Source organism: Anopheles stephensi, chromosome 3 (assembly GCF_013141755.1).
Source record: "Anopheles stephensi strain Indian chromosome 3, UCI_ANSTEP_V1.0, whole genome shotgun sequence".
NCBI classification, from domain to species: domain Eukaryota; kingdom Metazoa; phylum Arthropoda; class Insecta; order Diptera; family Culicidae; genus Anopheles; species Anopheles stephensi.
In genome coordinates, this window is record NC_050203.1 from 62,763,853 (window position 1) to 62,781,974 (window position 18,122).

General features: G+C 45.4%; 1 protein-coding gene across 5 annotated transcripts in view; it reads left to right on the forward strand.

The window, feature by feature from the left end:
• Positions 1-3,804: 3,804 nt before the first annotated feature.
• Positions 3,805-18,122, forward strand: part of LOC118514466 (mucin-5AC) — a 43,525-nt gene continuing 29,207 nt past the window's right edge. Inside the window, exons 1-3 of one of the 5 annotated variants that reach the window (XM_036061392.1) lie at positions 3,938-4,098; positions 13,981-14,368; positions 14,427-14,546. In XM_036061392.1, coding sequence (XP_035917285.1) covers positions 14,457-14,546 — 90 coding nt within the window. In that variant the 5' untranslated portion in view covers positions 3,938-4,098; positions 13,981-14,368; positions 14,427-14,456. Of the gene's footprint in view, positions 3,830-3,937; positions 4,132-12,754; positions 14,547-18,122 lie in introns of those variants that run through there. The other 4 variants (XM_036061391.1, XM_036061390.1, XM_036061388.1 and 1 more) reach the window with 4 other exon arrangements.

Genomic DNA, 18,122 nt, shown 5'->3' on the forward strand with positions numbered 1-18,122 from the left:
GCTTTAAGGCAAACGAGGAAGCCTTTCGGGGTTCGGGAGTCCGCAAAAAAGCGGGATCCTGCGCCCGGTGGCGAAACGGTGTGAGTCGCTCTGTAAAAGGGCCGTAGCTTCTCCGGTATTTATGATGATGGCTTACCCGTCGGTCGTCTTTTTTATTGCCTTACTTCAGAGGAGCTACGGGCCATTAGTGAGCAAACTGCAACATTATTCAAGTATTTTTTACCCTCCGTTCGTGCTGTACCAGGGATCAGCGTACTGCTAGCGTGTGCGGCATACACACAAGCAAAAACACGGATAAAGCCGTCTCGTCCGCGGGCGAGATACAATCCTTGCTCCCGGCGACGCGGGTCCTTTCGGGCTAACTTTATAGAATCCATTTCGTCGTGTGTCCATTTCGCTTCCGACCAGGGCGGATAAACCAAGGGTTGACGGGTTGAACCGCATCCACCTGATCCGTGGGTTTCGGTGGTTTACAGCGCGAAACTGGCCGCTTGTCCCAGTGTTTGCCGCACCCGTCGCTGACGGTGTTGCAGCGCGGTGCGAAGGAGCAAAGGAAAACAGAAACACCGGGATACCTTGTCATTGGATTGCCGTGGAGCGATGGGTTTGGTTGGCTGGCTGGCGCTATCGGCTAGCCCCAGCACGACCAGATGTCGGAATGATTTCTTTTTAGATAGGATTACGAGCTTCATAAAATTTGCAAAATTGTCAACCTGTCTCCGGTTTTGCCAGTGATGTGTTCCGTTTCCGCTGTGCATGTAATTGTGTGCCGGTCGATTCTAGGAATGGCGGGCTCCATGATGGCCAGACTGCGACCTGGGTCGCCAGTGTGCATCAGCGTCCTCGGAAAAATGGTGAATTTTTCCTGTGCCATTTTTACTCACTCGCCCCCCTGTCACGCTTATGCAGCCCAACCCAATCACCCCGATCAGCTACCACCATCTTCCCCATCAATTCAGCTTCCACGTGACCCTAAGCAGACCGGTTTCGGGCACGGTAATGGACTCCCCTGTTTCCTTGTGCTTGGGTAAGCTACCTGATGCATCATTCAACCGCAGCTGCGGCACAAGAGACAGGTCGGCAAAAATCTGTAGCGGTGGTAATAATTGCTGGCAAAAAATTTCCCCATCTCCCATGCTCCCCAGCATGGGCCAGCACCAGCTACGCTCGCTCCACTAAGCACACTGGCTGTTTGCATTGTGTGCGATTCTAGTAGCAATAGAACTTTACATTTTCACCAGTTTGGGTGGCACCGCTGAGAGCAGGAGATTGTTTTAAATCCCTTTTTTGTTGCTGTGCGCACCCATACTTGCTCCATAAGTTTTAATATGCTGTTTGATTTGTCGTTCTGAAATAATGGTTTGTGGTGCGGTTGGAGTGAAGTTAAAACTGGCGATGAAATATTAATGACTTTCCCAATGAGAACTGTACGCTGGCACTACTATCAACAGTTTCTTGTTTGCCTTATTAACGCATCCAACGGTTCCTTTGTGTTAATTTCATTGTGCAAAAATACAATTCTGTTGTTGATTTTGGTGCAGCTATCATTGGCAGATGGGTTAGCAAATAATTGCTTAACATCATCGCCGGCAGATTGTTTCCACGCTCATCGCAGAGGAACAAACACAGTTGCAGCTCAAATTATTTGACACTTGGCTGGTTCTTAAAATCTTAACAGATTAAGAACGTCCGATCAGATAGTACGCTTAATGAACTGGGCTAAAAGCTCACCCAGCGACCCCTAGAACGTCCACCAGAACGAAGCGGTAAAATCAGAGTTCAAGGCACTGTCAAACTTATTCCGGCATTATCTGTTCCATTTCGCCTTCGCGTCCCACCCCGGCGGACACGGTTCGCAGCATACGGAACACTCGGCGCGCCGGCATGCGGAAGGAATATCAAATCGAAGATTAATGTTAATTGTAGCGAGCACTAAAGCAGGGTGTGCCTGGCCAGCGTTCTCCAGCGTTTACCATAATCCTTCGCTGCCTTCGTAAAGCGTTTCTGCAATGTTCGTTTCTAATTACCTTTTAGCGGGGCTGCGCCACGGGTTCTACGCCCGACACGAGGGTTTCACCTCCCGTGGAATCTTTTCGTTTCGTTGACCGGGTAAGTGGTTTAATGAGATTTCGTCCGCCAAAGCGGAAGAACGCAGCAGCTACAGAACCAGCAGCAGTAGCAGCAGCAACAGTGATGGTCCAGCGCTGGAGTATCGGTTACGTTCCCAGGGAAGATTTACGCTCTTATCATTATGGTTCTCGTTAACATATGTTTCCCAGTGAGGTCACAAGAGGCAAATGCTTACGGACGTACCGTTGCAGTTTGAAATGGATACTTGTGTAACAGCGGGCAGCAGTGGTAGTTTGGTGGATGGCTCGTATCTGATTAGTAAACTCCGGCAGGAAATGCTGTTTGTACAAACATTGTGCTGCCGTCTGCAAACAACAGCTGGACTGCGCCGGTGAACGTTCGATGTTCTTCAAGTTCAAGATCACTGCCAACAACCTCTTACTCTCTCTCTCTCTCTCTCTCTCTCTCTCTCTGTCTCGGTCGTATATGCGTTACTGAAGCCTGATTTTCACGGTATACTGTATGCGATTCGTTTGCTGGTTGGGAGCACCATTCGCATCGGCTTCATTCCAGGGTAATGATTTGATTGGCGTAGAAAACATTCTACAGGCACGTGTTGACGTCCAGCGGTGGTTGATGATAGTTTGCTGGTGTGTGAATTGTAGCAAACTGTCGCAACGGTTGGATGTTGATTTACGTACGGGGTATAATGAAAACTGGAAAACTATTCTTAGACGGCGGCTGTTTACTTGATGAAGCTTCGGAAGCATGGGAGATGAAGGAAAATCTGCAAAACACGATTCCGCGGATCGATTATTGTCCTCTCTTTCGCACGCTTTGCACCATTCCATTTTAAGGCACACACACAGAACGTGTTGTGGAATAATCATGTACGTTTTAATATGGCAGGCAAGGGAGTCAACGAACGGGCAGAACATTATGCTCGATGATCGGCAAACAACATGAAGCAAAGATAGAACTAGATTTCCATTCTAGACTCTCTTAAGTTTCATAGTCTTGAGGCTGAATAATATCAAATCAATATCATACTTATCCGTAATAGTAATTCTTAGGTTTAAAGGTCAAAAGATGACTCTAAACTAGACTAGCGTTGAAGCTATTACCAAAAATGGGTTTGACTCATACAAAACTTAAGCTTCTTCGAACCGAAGTCTTTATACTGAAGCTCTGATAAAAAATACGCCAAATACGTCGTTAAAATATTCCACAGCAAAAATATTTTGTTTCACCAAAATTAATTTCTCCACCAAACACCAATCGCATCCGCCCCGATCGACGCACAAACCGAAGAAAATGAGAAAATGAATGCGCTTGAATCTTGGAAGTCATCACCCAATTCTCATGGTATGGGTGTCGCACACACACACACACACACTCACACGCGCAGCCCCAACCGAGGACCATAACATCGAAAGGCAAGCATCATCCACCTCGTAAACTTGCGCAGGAAATGAGATTCTAAAGATGGGGCATCTTCAGAGCCCCGTCGGTGGCTTTGGAGCTAGCGTCTAAACGCATACATCGAGCCGTCAAAGGAAAAAAAAACACAAGCCCACACTCTCACATCAACAAGCGAGCTGGCCCCGTGGTCTGCGGTCACGATCGACACAGTTAGTTACGCGGATGAGGTGTCTTGACTCGGCGTCCGGGGGCTGGAAACACGGTCATACACCGCGGATGGTTCGACGATGCTGGTGCCGCAGGAAGTGGCCGAACGAATCAAAGCTCCGCACGAACGGTGCATCAAAACGGAATCGCACGATAAAGAGAAGATACAAAGAAAAGCTCGAGAGAAATGAGAGTGTAAACAGCTAACAAAAGAGAGAGCGTCTTGGGCGCGAGCATAGCTGCGATCTTGAACTTGGAAAGATCGCTTTTCCGCCACGATCGAGCACCGTCCGTTGGCAGTCCGTTGTGTACCAGTGTCGTCTTTGGAGGCTAGTGTAACTGCGCGCGTACCGACCACTTCCAGCCAAGAGCCACCGTCACAGCCTAACGGTGCATTTGGTTCGTCGATCTTCGATTCTTACTTGTTCTCTTGTGTGTGTGTGTGCGTGTGTCTGTTGTCTTATCGAAGGGTTACGTGTGTTGTGGGCGCAAATAGCGGCCCTTTGTGTGCAATAGTTCCTTTTCGATTGCACCACCTGGAACGGCAGAATAATCTAAGAAGGGGTGAACTGCAACCGATCCGTTGGTTGTGGTTTTTGAAGAACGGTGTCTCGTTCCGTGTTCAAGAACCGTGCTGAAACTCACCCTCTGGGTTGTATGGAATGCATCTGTAAAAAGCGGAATAAGTTGTGAAAGTGCATGTCGATGAAGAAACATTCCAGAGTTGTGCAGAGAGTGCGAGTGAGGCGCAACCGTTTGTGTGAGCAAATGTTGATCACCAAACGATCGATTCGAGCGGTGAAGTTTTGACCCTTGTGAGGCAGTGGTTTGGAAAATGGTTTCGGTGATAATTATTAAAGTTCACAACGCGTGTGCCATAATGCACTCACATTTCTCACAAATTGGAATACTGGTTCCCGTGTCGTTTCCGTTCTGGCTGAAAGTTTCGTATATTTCAGCATTGAACCGAAACTTTGCCGAATCATATCTTCACTTGTGTCGTGCAGGGGAAGCAGCATGGGAATGTGTTTCTTAAACTCACCCTTTTCACCCCACCAACACGGGGTTCGAAATTGCCCCATTCGGTGACATCCGACGGCGGATGAGCTCCCTTTCTGATGGTGTGGGAAATTGAAGTGCAAGAGAGAAAATGTACATTCGCGTGTAATTGTGAGCATATTTATGTGTGGTTGTGTATGTACGTTTCGATGGCGGAGAAGAGAGGATGAAGGGTAATAAAGGGGAGGGCCCCCCCAAAAAAGCGAGTGCGCCACTTTGCCATTAACCCTGAAACGAATGGTGAGGCCGTGAATTTTCCGAAAAGCATTCCACCCGTCACGTCACCGTTCGTTTGTCAGGTTCCATTCTGTGTCACAGTCCCTGGTGCCTGGCCAGGAAACGCATGTGAGAATTTTATCCGCTTTTGCATACCCTCCAAAGTCCCTTCCCTTTGACCTACACAACCGCCCATTGCTTTGCCACGGGAATGCCATCATTATCGGAGAGTACGAAGTTGGGGAGTTCTTTTCTAAGTGAACCAAATGCCATAAATGAGGGTAAGGTAGGGAAGTCGAAAAGAATTAGAATACAGAATAGAAGCAAAGGCAAACGACAAAAAAAGAGAAACGAAACCCTTCGCGTACTATGTATTCCCCCAACGGGAGTGACACCCTCTCAGTGTTCTGTGTGCAAGTTGTTGTGGAGCTTGAAGCACAAAAGTAGCAATAAACGGAAAAGCTCGCAAGAAGTGTATGTGTGTGTGTGAACTAGCATGAAGAAATAACGACGAAAATCACTTGAATATTGCATTAACGGGGTGCGTTTGAGTGGTGTGGACGAGGACGACGGCAAAAAACTCCCCATCTGGCGAACGGACTGTCAACCAAGACGCAAACAGCCGCAACTCGCCAAAGAAAGATCATCCTCCGAAGCAGCAGCAGCAGCAGCAGCGGTAGCGTTCCTGGCGTCGTGTATAAGTATATGGGAATGCCAGCATGAAAACTGGCCCAGGAAACTCGAGGCAGCCCACGAGGAAGCTACTTTCCACCCGAAGTCAAGCAATGGGAATCAGAAGCGATTTCGAAATGAAAAGTTGCAAATACGAATATTACCGGCTGGCGCTGGCTGCTCCAACTGGCTCGGTGCTGAAACAGCTCATAATGATGGAAGGGATTCGAGGGAATTCGAGGATGATTGACACGGTGTGCTTGTGTGGGGGCTGCAAAGTGCGCTAATATTGGATGGAAGAATGTTCGCAGTGTGGGCATCATGATGATGCCACACGATTGTTGGATCCGGAGCCCTGGATCGTTTTGAGTGAGTTCCTGCGCCTGCCGGGACGAACGGTTGGGGCGGGAAAAAACATTCTCAACTTGTTGTTCTGCCAAGCGTAGGGACCAAATAACTCCCAAAAGCTGCTCCGCACTCAATCGGGCAGAAGGGTAAAGGCTGGTGTGGAAACCAACCGGTGAGGCTGGAAAAACGGGCGGAACACTCGAAGTAATATCAGTTACGCCGGGCCGCCGTCTCTGAGGTTTTGCCGTGGGAAGAGCACCTGGGCTGAGTTTGATCCAGCCGTCTTCAGCATGCACCACCCGGGTGTGCCCGGGTGTGTGCCAAAAACCGGGCACGGCTAAAGAAAGAAAACTTTTGCGGAAAGGTTAATTTAAATATCAAAGGAATTGAAGGCTACGGCTACGGGAGCGTATTTCGGAAGTTCCATTACGATTCGTTACGAAAAAAGGTTGGCAAATTCGTTCCGTATTGAATCGTGGCAAAAGAAAAGTCGGCACGGCATGTGTTGCGCTGTGGCAGCGTTTGGTATGCGAGTCGGTTATGTGAGCTGGCGTAGAATCGTTCTCCTGTGGAACGACGATGGTGTTTTCGGTCGTGATGTTTGTAGCAAGAAAGAGGAGAGGGTTAGATTGGTGTTGTGGTTAAATTACAACTCTTCTGATTTCCACCGAAAACGGCATGCGTGCATTGGACGCCGAGACATGGATTCTAGGGTGGTACGGTGGCCACCCATTTCTGCGAAACGGAAAGACAAGCGTCTCCATTGATCGTACGGGGTTTTGCGGTTCCAGCCGTCCCAACCGTGTGTCTCCCGGGAGACACGGAGTTAACGCTTCAAGAACAAAGCTACAACAGTCAACCGGTTGGAATGTGGTACCACCATTACAATGCGTCATCGTACATCATCGTGTGCTTTACTTTTTCTACTCGTATGTTGGCTTCCAAAAGGTAGCACTTCATTTCGGAAAAGCTCCTCGATGAAGTACACTCCTTACTGGTACGTGCTGGGACGCACAGCACAGAACAGCAGTCCAAGCAAATCAGAGACGAAGCTCCCTTTTTGGAAGAGCAACATTAGAACGATCCCTGACGAAAGATGAAAGCGATCTGATAACAATATTCGGCGGAAGCTGCTTTCCCATCAATCATGCAACAGTTTTCAGTCCAAAATATGGCACCGCCTGTCATTGTGTATGTTTCGAGCTTTCGGGACACGGGGAACGGTTTGGGGCGTCAGTCGACCCTGGAATTCTGGAAAAGGGGTGGAAGTTAAAATTAATGTTTCGGCTTATGAAAGAAGCTTTAGATGAAACAACACAGTTTGTCGAAAGCTAACAGGGATGGACAGTTTTGCCACAGAGCTCTAAGGAACCTTGGCAACTTGGCAACTCAAATTGAGGTATGTGAGTGTGCAAGCAAAAAAGCATGTTCCTACGCTCGCCGAAGGTTCACACTGCATGCAGCAGAGGGCTCGGGTATTTTGCTATGTGCATCTTATTGCAGTGTTAGTGTTGGAGGTGGAGCAAAAGCGGCCCAACCGTTAGCCGAACGTTACCAAACAAAAACATTTACTAATGTTCTTTGGCACTTGGAGACATCATGCTAGAAATAGGGCCGGCGTTCAGGAGTGCAACAGCATGCAAAGAGGATTGTCTTCTACGAACTATGAGTTTGTTTGATTTTTTTTCCTCTTTTCGATGTATTTAAGTTGCCGAGGAGTAAAACAATTATTTTGAGTATAAATTTATGAACGCTTTCCTCGAGCAGTTTGCAGCAGAAAATTCTAAACAAAAAAACCCCTTGAGTCCAGATTGGTCCAGATGCTGTGCCCCATTGCTATTTTGGCCCCATTGCTAAGACCACCGTGCTCTCTGGTAGAGATCACTTAATGTAAGCTTGACACTGATGATGTGCACGAAGACGAGTGACAACATTTTATGTTGTCCAACCCATCCCCTCGCCTTTACTCGGCATCCAGTTGTGCTGTGTTGCTGCATTGCTATGCATGCTGTTATTTTCCAGTTTGTCACTCTTCGTGCACTTTGTCTTAGCAGACTGCCTGTTGTTGTTTGGTCTTTTACATGTGTAAGGTATTCCGGTCGCACGTACGATGCAACGAGTTTGTGTGTAGTGCTGTCCCATCCCATCAGCCATCACAATTTGGCCACCGTCCTGCCGTTGTGTGGCGGATGTAAGGATGCGGCCCACCGTGCCGTACTGTACGGGTGCGTGTGCTCCACGCTGAAGGTTGTAGTCCAACAAATGTCATGAATGTGTCGGTAGGAAACCTCTTACTGTAAAATGGCACCATTGCGGGAGTATGGAAAGTACGAAGGTCATTTATTTATATGACAGATGATAACGTTGTTAGCTTCGGATAGGAATTGACGACGTTAAGTGAGGTGAACTTAAAAGCTATTTTAAAACACAATAAAGTACAATACATCATGCGGTTTCCATGGGTGTGGCTGGTTTTTGCTAGCGTATTGAGAGGGTACTTGCTGGAATAGTTTTCTAATCATTACAGCCGATTGAGCCGCTGTGTGTTGAAGAATGGTAAACTAGAGCAAGACATCATTTTCCATTCCATCGACGCATTGCCCGTCTTGGGGAATGATTTGTTGCCTTCTGCTGTTGGCGGTGTTGTATTTGGTTGTTTTTCTTTCATTTAAAATCTTCACTTATTGCTGACTGACTGCAAAGTCTCCAGACGATCCATTTTCCCATACACTAGGTACGCTACCATGTTCTTTTTTTGCTGCTGTTGTATTCTTCCGTTCCCTGCTGTTTGTTTTGCGCTGCTCTAATTCCCGGCCGTGGAAAATGAGCGAAGGCCGTTAAGGAAGCAAACAAACGTTTAACTGGAACGGGAATAAGGGCTACGGAGGTCTGTAAAAATAGTAATACCCGGTTCCTCGAATGCTCAATAGGTTTTGCAGTTATGGATTGATGGGCTGTGCTTCGGCTGCTATTCTGAGAGGCATCGAAATTGGAAACACGTTTGTATTATTTCATGAACTGTGCTATTAATGATCAGTTTAACGAGTTTCCTACTTTAATTAAATGGCCGGCGAATGATTTGTTCATAGAAATCATTTGTGCATCGGTTGAAGCCCTGTGGCTTCATTGCGTGCCTGGTACGCTTCTTAAAGACGTTGCGTGCATGCTGTTTTGTTTACGAAAATAAGCTTCAACCAGCTCGCTACGGAAGCGTCTATGAAATCTAAAACCGACTAAACCGGTTTCCGGACTTCGTGAACTAAATCAAGCGAGAGAGACTGTTGCAACGCCGGTTCTAAGCGACTTCAGCTGCTGTTTCCTGGGCCGTCGATGGTGTCGACAGCAGTGGCTAAAACGGTGACGATGGTTGGTATGGGAACACGCCATAGTTCCTGGCGAATAATCCTGTTTTTATAATGGGCAAATTTCATCTCACACGCGGTACCGACACCCCCTTTCGAATGGTGGCGATGTTAGATACTTTCACTAGAGACGTCGCCCGAGACGGTCCAGGCAGACTGTGGGAGCGATGGGATAATGAAATGGAATTTACATTCAGAAGGTTTTGTTGTATGAAACGGTAGTTTCTTCGTGTCGGTGTAGCCGTCTAGAAACAGGAATGTGTAATTTCACTCTTTAAAAGCCAGTTTTACTTTTAAAACCGGGCTACCTCTAATGGGTGGGTTAGAGGTTGATAAAGCAACACACAAAATGGAATTGGCTAGTTTAGTTACAAAAGCTCGTTCTCAATGCATCTTTGTCTTCAAAAGAAGCGCTCTCGTTAATTTCTAAAGAACGTGATAGCTCTTCCATACTGACGTGTCACATATCAAATTCCTTTTATGACACAGTAACACGTCTTCCCATGCCCTCAGGATCTAAAGCCCCGGTTCAATAAAAATGCTTAGATAATATGTTAATAAAGCCATGCCTTACCATAGAAACCGTCAATCCATTTATTTATCGCCGAAAGGCACAAACTCAGAGACACACGCTTCAAAGTAGTCTATCCTGCACGCTGCACGTCTCTGTCTGGCGCAAGAACCCGGTCAAACCGGTCAGTCTCATCATCTGTCCGATGATTGATGACATGGAACTAGTTAACTGCATTTGTGCAGCACTACATAAACTAGATGACATTATGTGCAGCACGGAACAAAAGGGTGGCATTGCGGCTCAAAGGCTCGTTTGCTGGGGCTGCTGGTTCTAGGATGACAACCATTAAAAGATGCTCTAAGTACCGAGAGATATTAATCACTTCTTACCACCAACACCACCACCACAACGATCGAAGGTTTTGCTTTTTCCGAAGCACGGTTTGTGGATGCTGCGTGTGAGGCATCACCATCAGCATCATCTAGCACACATCTCATTGAGGTCAGCCTTCCGTCAGTCGTCGACAGTCATTAAAACGCTCTACCTCACAGTACCGATAAGTGCAGATTTAATTTCCGACTGTGGTTTTGCAACTTGTTATATCAAGAATTTCAATCATCACTATCGATGCGGTGAGAAGTCCTCGCTTTCATGCACTCGGCCCATTCTTTAGAACCATAGCACCGGCGTTGGTTTATGCTCTTTTGATCACGAACAGTTCGTGGTGCGTACAGCAAACGGTTCGGGCGGGCTGTGCGGTATAGGCCGAAGCTGCACCAGTTCCCACCTGCCAGCCATGAGACGGTCGTTGGCGAACGTGCTGGCAGATGGCTGCTTTCTTTGAAAGTTCATGTTTGCTGGGGCACGGCTGAGGTGTGCACTGCCGCAGGTGAAAGCGGCCGGTAATTATTCCATCGGGCTAAAGATGATAGTCACTGTGATGTGTGAATTATAGCGCACACCGAAGTGGGCCTCATCGTCGTCGACGGCTCGGGTCTTGCCACCTTAATTGATGATTTAAATTTGATGAACCTACTGCCGGCACAGATGGGGAACTCCCACTGTGGATGGGTGTTTATATTTGCTATCAATTACTGTGGTTTTTACTTTTTGGTAACTTTGGTTTGGTGCTATCAGGGCAAACAATCTTTCCATTTGACCATTGGCACAGTTCCGACATTCGTGCCAGTGAGGTTGAGTGTGTGGAAAGGGCAGTTGGAGGAAAGATTTTCTTTTTCTGTATGTGGTGTCTGGGAAATGGTGATAAAATAATTGTATGCGATTGGCATGTGTCTTCATTTGTTAAGCCTAGCACCCAAACATGATAGTTTTTAAAAAGGGTTTTTGGCTAGTTGGCAGTATATTAATCGATAGTGGAAGATGAATGAGCATTATGTGTTTTTTTTTTGCTGTAATGAATTTAATTTGTTTAGCTCATCTAAAAATAGAAGATTTTTTTTTATTCATAAAGAACGGCCTGGCCGTATTGCTAAAATAGAAGATTATTAAGGTAAAGCAAACTAATGTGTCTGGACACAAGACTAACTATTCAGCTACGGGTAAACTAAGCCAAGGAAGCCAGTAATGGCAGAAAAAGACATATTGAGCTTTAGACAGATTCATTTAGAACATTTTTATTCTGAAAAAAGTATTTAGGTGCTTTTTTTGAAATTAAGTTACAGAACTTTTTTCATAAATTTACCCATGAAGAAAAAGCTTACATAATTTAAGCTAAATATTTTTTGCCTTATATTTACCTTATTACCTTATTAACCTTATTTATAAGGTACCAGGTTTATAATAGTGTTCAGTCAATTGATAAATTATTTCTCTATTAATTGTCGTGAGAAAATTTGTAATTGTGATAAAACTAATTGATTGTGGAAAACAATTAGCTGAAACAACAGTGCAGAAAAAAAGAAGGAAAACTTTATGAAGCATCACCAACAGCTGGGAACACACTATTTTATTGATTGTGGATAGCATTAATCATGGAAGTGAAAACGGCACGCTGCAAGCTTCCCACCGTGCAATGGAAAAACTAAACAAAAACTAAGCTTCAGCCCGATTCATCGCTTTACAATGTTTGCACAAATTCGCCTAACCGTGCTGAACGATGAATCATAAGACTCGTCAACGACGAAGTCCAAGGAAAGCTCGGACGGGCAACGTCGGGCGAGAAAACAGCAGACGCTCGAGTCGTCGTCATCGTCTATCATCCCGGCCGGCGAATGTGCGTCAACGAAACGGAATCTTACCGAACGCTGGTACGCTGGTTCGCTATTTTTTAATTAGAGTAAAAGTAGGAAGTAAATGAAAATGCAATCTACGCCGGAGACGGTGGGTAAACTGGTTGTTGTCATTTCCCAGCAGCGTGGTGCGTGCGTCGCATGAGGCCAGCCAACCGGTCTCGGCCATTGGCCACCATCGGGGTTGGACAATGTGTCGCGGAAAATGTGTCGCCCTTTTAGTGGTGCAATAAGCGCAAGCGGGCCAAGCGAGCTCCTCGGACTGTATCTCATTGTTCCGGTAACCTGCTTTCCGTGCGCCATGCGCCATACGTCATCCAGGAAAAACAAGATCTTGCGAGGTGTATGGTGTTGTTGTTGTTCGTGCCTCGCAGCTTATTGCACATTTGAATAAACAGTTTCAGGAAATATTGTGCTTTAAAGTGTATGTTTGTTAGTTATTTAACGACTTGTTCAGAAGGGGTTTAAAGAATTGTAAAGAAGCGTTTAAAATTGAAGAAACCACATTAAAGCTTCAAATGCTTTTCGTGCTAAGTGTAAAATGAATTTCATCGCAATACGCTTTAATCTCGTGGATGTTTCATTTGCAGCAAAATCGGGTTCCAAACCGTTCTACAAAAATAGGTAAAATATTTCCACCCCAAAAAAAACCCAATCTCTGATCCTGTTTTATGCTGCTTCAAGAGAAAAGCACACCATGCAGGGCTTCGGGGAGGCGAAAAAGTGTATTATCCGTTCGATCGAACGATGAAAGTGCGAAATTTTGCGATATTGTCGAGTAAAAAGTTCGACCATCGAAGTCCCGTGCAATGAAACCCGTTGTCAAACGTCAGAAACCAACGGTCTCCGTTGTGGTAAGAATGCAAAGTTCGGCAACAGGCCAGCAATTTCGAACGGTATCCGGACGGAGGGAAAAGGGTAACCAGCATGATTCCGTGTGATCCGGCAATGGGTGCGGACAAGTTTTTGTTGTTTCCCAACCCCGGTTCGGTACACAAGTGTGAATATTTCCCCGATGGCAATTGACTCCATCAAGGAAAAGGAAAAACGGTGGGTCAAACGTCCTGGCGTCGGACCGAGTAAGACCAGCGTCATCGACAGGCACCTGTGGTCAGTTGAGCAGTTGCGGTACGAGAGATGAAGAAGTTGAGTGTGTTGTGTGTTGGTCAACGACGTCACACATCGAAATCAAGCGGGCAATTAGAGTGCCATTGAGCAGTGTCTCTTTGCGGAAGGGTCAATTTTGCTCGGGCTGGTTTGAACAAGTTGCACTACTTGTGCTAGTTTTTCGTACGTCCCGGCCCTGAGCGTTGGGTAATTGTGTAGATGAAACTTTTTCCTGCACCAGCTGAAACTATGTACGTACTTTGGTACTTTATGTGTCGAAACCCGAACGTGCGACACGTACGCGTTTGATCAGCTTATCGACGTGGTGGTTTCGATTGGTTCGAGCAGGTTGGTGTTCCAAAATCGTTCGAAAACACTTCTTCTCTTGCAATTATAGTTTAACTTACCGATCCCATGTACAGCTTTGCCAAGGTACTCTCTCTATGTGGATGTGCGAAAGTGGAGGATGAAAAAAAAGTTAACAAAAAACACCAACATAAAACCGACACAAATTGAAGAGAAAAACAAATTTTGGACACCAATATATCACTTCCAGCATGCTTCAGCCGAACGAATCTAATTGATGGAAAAACGTTTCTCAACCGAATTTCCTCCTCCGGCGGGTGCTGGAAGTTAGGGTTTTTAATGATACATTTTACGTGCAGCACGGTTTCGAGCGCGGGTGGTTTTTTTTTATCGAAAGTGAACCAAATTTTAATTATTTTATTCATCTGCGACGTGCGTTATTTTGCAGATTCACCCGGGAGAAACCTGGCCGTGCGGTGAGAAAAGCAACAGTGCCGCGGAAGAAGACTGTTCCATTCTTTATCTAACGATGGATTAGCTTCGAAAGGGAAAGACGGCAGACAGCATCGAACAACAAAAAAAAAAAAAACTGGAATAACTTTAGTGGCGCTGAAGATTGCACAGTGTAGGAAAGTGTGTCACACCTAATGCAATGGAGCATCCGCACCAGGTTTTGATGATGGAGCAGAAAAAGCATGCAGCAGCTCCATCCTCCATCTTGCTGGTGTAGCGTGTAGCTGGTGTATTTATTCGAGTGTGTGTGTCGTAGTGAAAGTGAATAACTAAGTGCATGTGTGCAGGTGGAAGTTTCGTTTTTGGTGGAATAGTTTTAACAAGTAGCAATACGGCCAGGCCGTTCTTTATGAATAAAAAAAAAAAAAAAAATTTTAACAAGTACGGAAGCATCACTGATCTGGAGAGAAAATGGAGCCAATCTATGGAACTAATAAGAAATATCTGCAAAGTATCGCCGGGAGCGAGTACTACCGGAATCCGAGCACGTTGAGACCTATGGTAAGTGGCGCTGAAGATCACATATAAAATATGCTGAGACATTTTTTTCAATACATATTTCTGACAATAATTTCTAAAGCATAATTCTAATCATAGAATCCTTATTATTCTGTCGAAAGGGTTTAACGGTTAATCTGAACCTCCTATTCTTTGAATGGCCAACCGTTGGTTGAGATGTGAAGTTTGAAGTTTAATGACTGAAAACCTTAATTTACCTGCCAAGCAAGAACCAAAAATTGATAGTCATGCCTTCTTTATTTGTCTTCTTATGCTATGGATTTACAACCCTCGAAGGTATTAGACTGCCGTTTCTAGCTTACTGCAGCGGATTTTATCAGCGGTTCCATAGCCAGACCTTATCTTATGAGATGAGAAAACGTCGTTAAATGTTAGGGACTTTTGCAACTCTCTTTTAATAAAGTGATAGTATAGTTATGTGGTTGTACTTGAAGTAACTTAAAAACAGGCTATTGAGTGGTTGATCCAGTGGTTGAAGCGATAATGCCACTGATCTTCTCGCGGGCAAGACTGGGGATCATAATTCATCTTCCTGGTAATTCTTGGGGCGGTTCAGTAGCAGTGGCGATAGTGGTGCCAGCAAAACGGTAGAACCGGGGATCAAATCTCATCCAGACCGCTACCCCGCGGTACGTGCGGCTGACTACTTTGGTACGGACAAAATCAAGTGACAGAAAGCCAGATATGACAGGGCAGGGCGAAACCCTTCAAGGTTGTTGTTCCAAGGAACAAAGCCAAAGTGTGATTAATTATGGCAAAAACTAAAAAAACTTTTAAAAACAATAACTTTATTGAGTAGATTAGATTTATTTTTAAAACATTATTCTCACTCTCTCTCTCTGCTTTGCCTAACGACCTCTTAAGTCATGCCTGCCATTTCTGGCTAACTAGACTTAATGATGCCATGTAGTTGGATAGTCAGTTCTGACTACGGTCCGGATGGGATTTGAAACCCGGTCCTGCCGTATGAAAAGAGGTGCCCTTGTCGCATCTTCCACCGAGCCGCTATAAGTTTACAGCCAATGTTTATACATTTTGTCACTTATCTGGGTTGCTTACCTTGTGTTTTGTATGTTTTTTTTTCAATTCGAAGTTACCAAGTTCAGAACATTGATGGACTACGCTTAAGAAACTATCATTTCAATTCTCTACATTCTGTATACGGTTGTAGGCATCCATCACATTCGGATATGAAACTACCATAAAAAAAACCACGCTCACTCCAATTTACATCAAAACATTCAGCCGACCATCATCTGCAGACAGGGTTGAGAACAGTTTTTTGCTTCTGTTTCCAGCTTCCTCAAGGCATGAAGTTACCAATTTCCAGGTTGATCGTAAATTTGATGCGCACTTCGTCGACTTACGAGCTAACCTGGTGGAGCTTCTTCATTCGAAACAAAACCAAAAAAAAAACAGAATCATGAAATCAGTTCCACTTTCCCGTACATCCCTAACCATCCGCAGCCATTGGCCAACGTAAAAGCTGACCGAAACGGTCAAAACGTGCCCATCGTTTTGAGGTCGATTTTCCCCTCCGCAGTGGGAAAGCCACGGTTAGAGTGCTGGTTAATGGAAATTTGGCCGCAAGAAGTTGAGTGCATTGATGATTTTTTTTTGTTTCGTTGCTCGTTGTTGTTGTTGTGCTCCCCGTAGCTTTCACGTTTGAGCTTTTTGATGCCTTTATGCCTGTCAGTCGTTAGTAAACTAGTGTTGAAGAATCTTTGCTGCTATAGCTGTTGATCGTTGATGAAGTTTAAAGTGGCCTAGCACAGGTGTGCGAAATTCCATTGTAAGAATTGTTTCCAAAATAACATGTTGAAGGAATGGAATTGATCACACTATACGTACTTTCCTGATTTTCTTTGTATATAATTTCTTCTTTTATACTCTCATGAGCCAGTAGTCATCACTGTAATTGGCAACCTTTTCGTGGGCAGCTTTATCTTGTTTCGAGCAAATAAATAATATCAACCTGACAGTGCGACTATACTGTTAATTTCGTTAATCATCCTTAAGTTTTTCTCACACACCCATGTGAAAAATAGGGAAGGTGGACCTGCAATAAAACTCATTCGAACGGAACGCTACTTCACACCAACGCATAAGGAGTAAATCAATTTGCCAAAACGTTTTTCCACACACAAAAAGAAAAGCTGTTCCTAGATCAACATCTTGATCGTATCACGCTAGGCCGATGAAAGTGAGCTAGAGTGATCGGAAAATCGGATTACCCAGGCGGTAAGATAAAGCATCGCAACACCCCGAAACCCGGGATTGCTGATCGGATTTCCGGAAAACTGTGCAGCCTATGGGCAAATTAGGGGAGCTTTCCTTTTTCGTTCGCTGGCAGATGGCGTTTCGGTAGAAGCCAGCGTCCGTACCGGTCCGTAAGACCGATTGTTTGATAGATGGGTTTGGCTGAGCTAAGCGATCACATAGGTTAGCGATTGGGTGCCAACGGGCAGGATAGGTGAACGCGAAAAACGGGCAGATCGAATTTCGGTGTCGGATGAAAGCAACGCATCTATCCGGTGGCTAATAGATCTGCGAATCAGAGCCGCCGTACCGGACCGAAGCAGGAAGATGAAACAGCAACAGCAACAAAAAAAGCCCGGAACAAGATTTTGATGACATACCGACAACGTTGAGTAGAAAATCGGATAAAAAGAAGCGAGAAAAAACACACACACTTTGTGTTTGCTCTCGAAACGAGGCTCGTTCTGAGAGTTGGCCTGGGTCAGAGTGGGAGAGAAAGTGTTTCAAATCATCCGTGTGCTAGATTGATGCTTTTGGCTACCGCTGGTCAGCACGATGGAGCGGATGGAGTGCGGGCAAATTTACATAATTAAGTTTATTAGATAATTGACCTGACCTAATGCGAATCGGGTTAGTTGCTTTGGTCACACAAATGGAAACCTCCGACGCATAGCGAACGGTGCGTTTGCTCGGAAAGGTAAATCGGTCAGCTCGGTCGGGACCGTGGCAATGAAAAGCGGGCATCATTTCAAATGGCGTTTGGGCACCGAATGGTTGCCGTACGGCACCAGAAGATGTGAGATGCCGGAACATTTTCCAATGGTTTCACCACAGATCCGGGTGGTCGAAAGGCCTTCTTCTGCTGTTCCAAATATGTATCCGTGAGATAAATGGTTTGACCGCTAAGCCAACGTCTCGAGATGAGTGGACGCTAGCTGATCGGGCAGGAAGCGTCCGGAGTAGGTGGTAATGGAAATTCTACGTGAACGAAAGAAACGTACGTGCCCAAAACTTTCTCCAGCAAGTTGATTTTTTGTTGCTTTTCATATTCATTCACTTCGGCGATGTTGGTTTTTGAGATAGCAGAGTAATCTGTGACGTTTGCACGTTTGCCTCTAGGATGAACATGAACTGCTAACGGCAGTTAGGTGTCTAGAGAAAAAATAGACAGAACTGTAAGGTAATGGTGTCGTTCAGAAAAGGTGTTCCGGAAAATGGTTTAATTGAAATTCCGGAAGAATTTAAGTAAAAGCACAATTTGAATATGTCATTGCCATCGTTGGAAAAGCTTCCACCAGA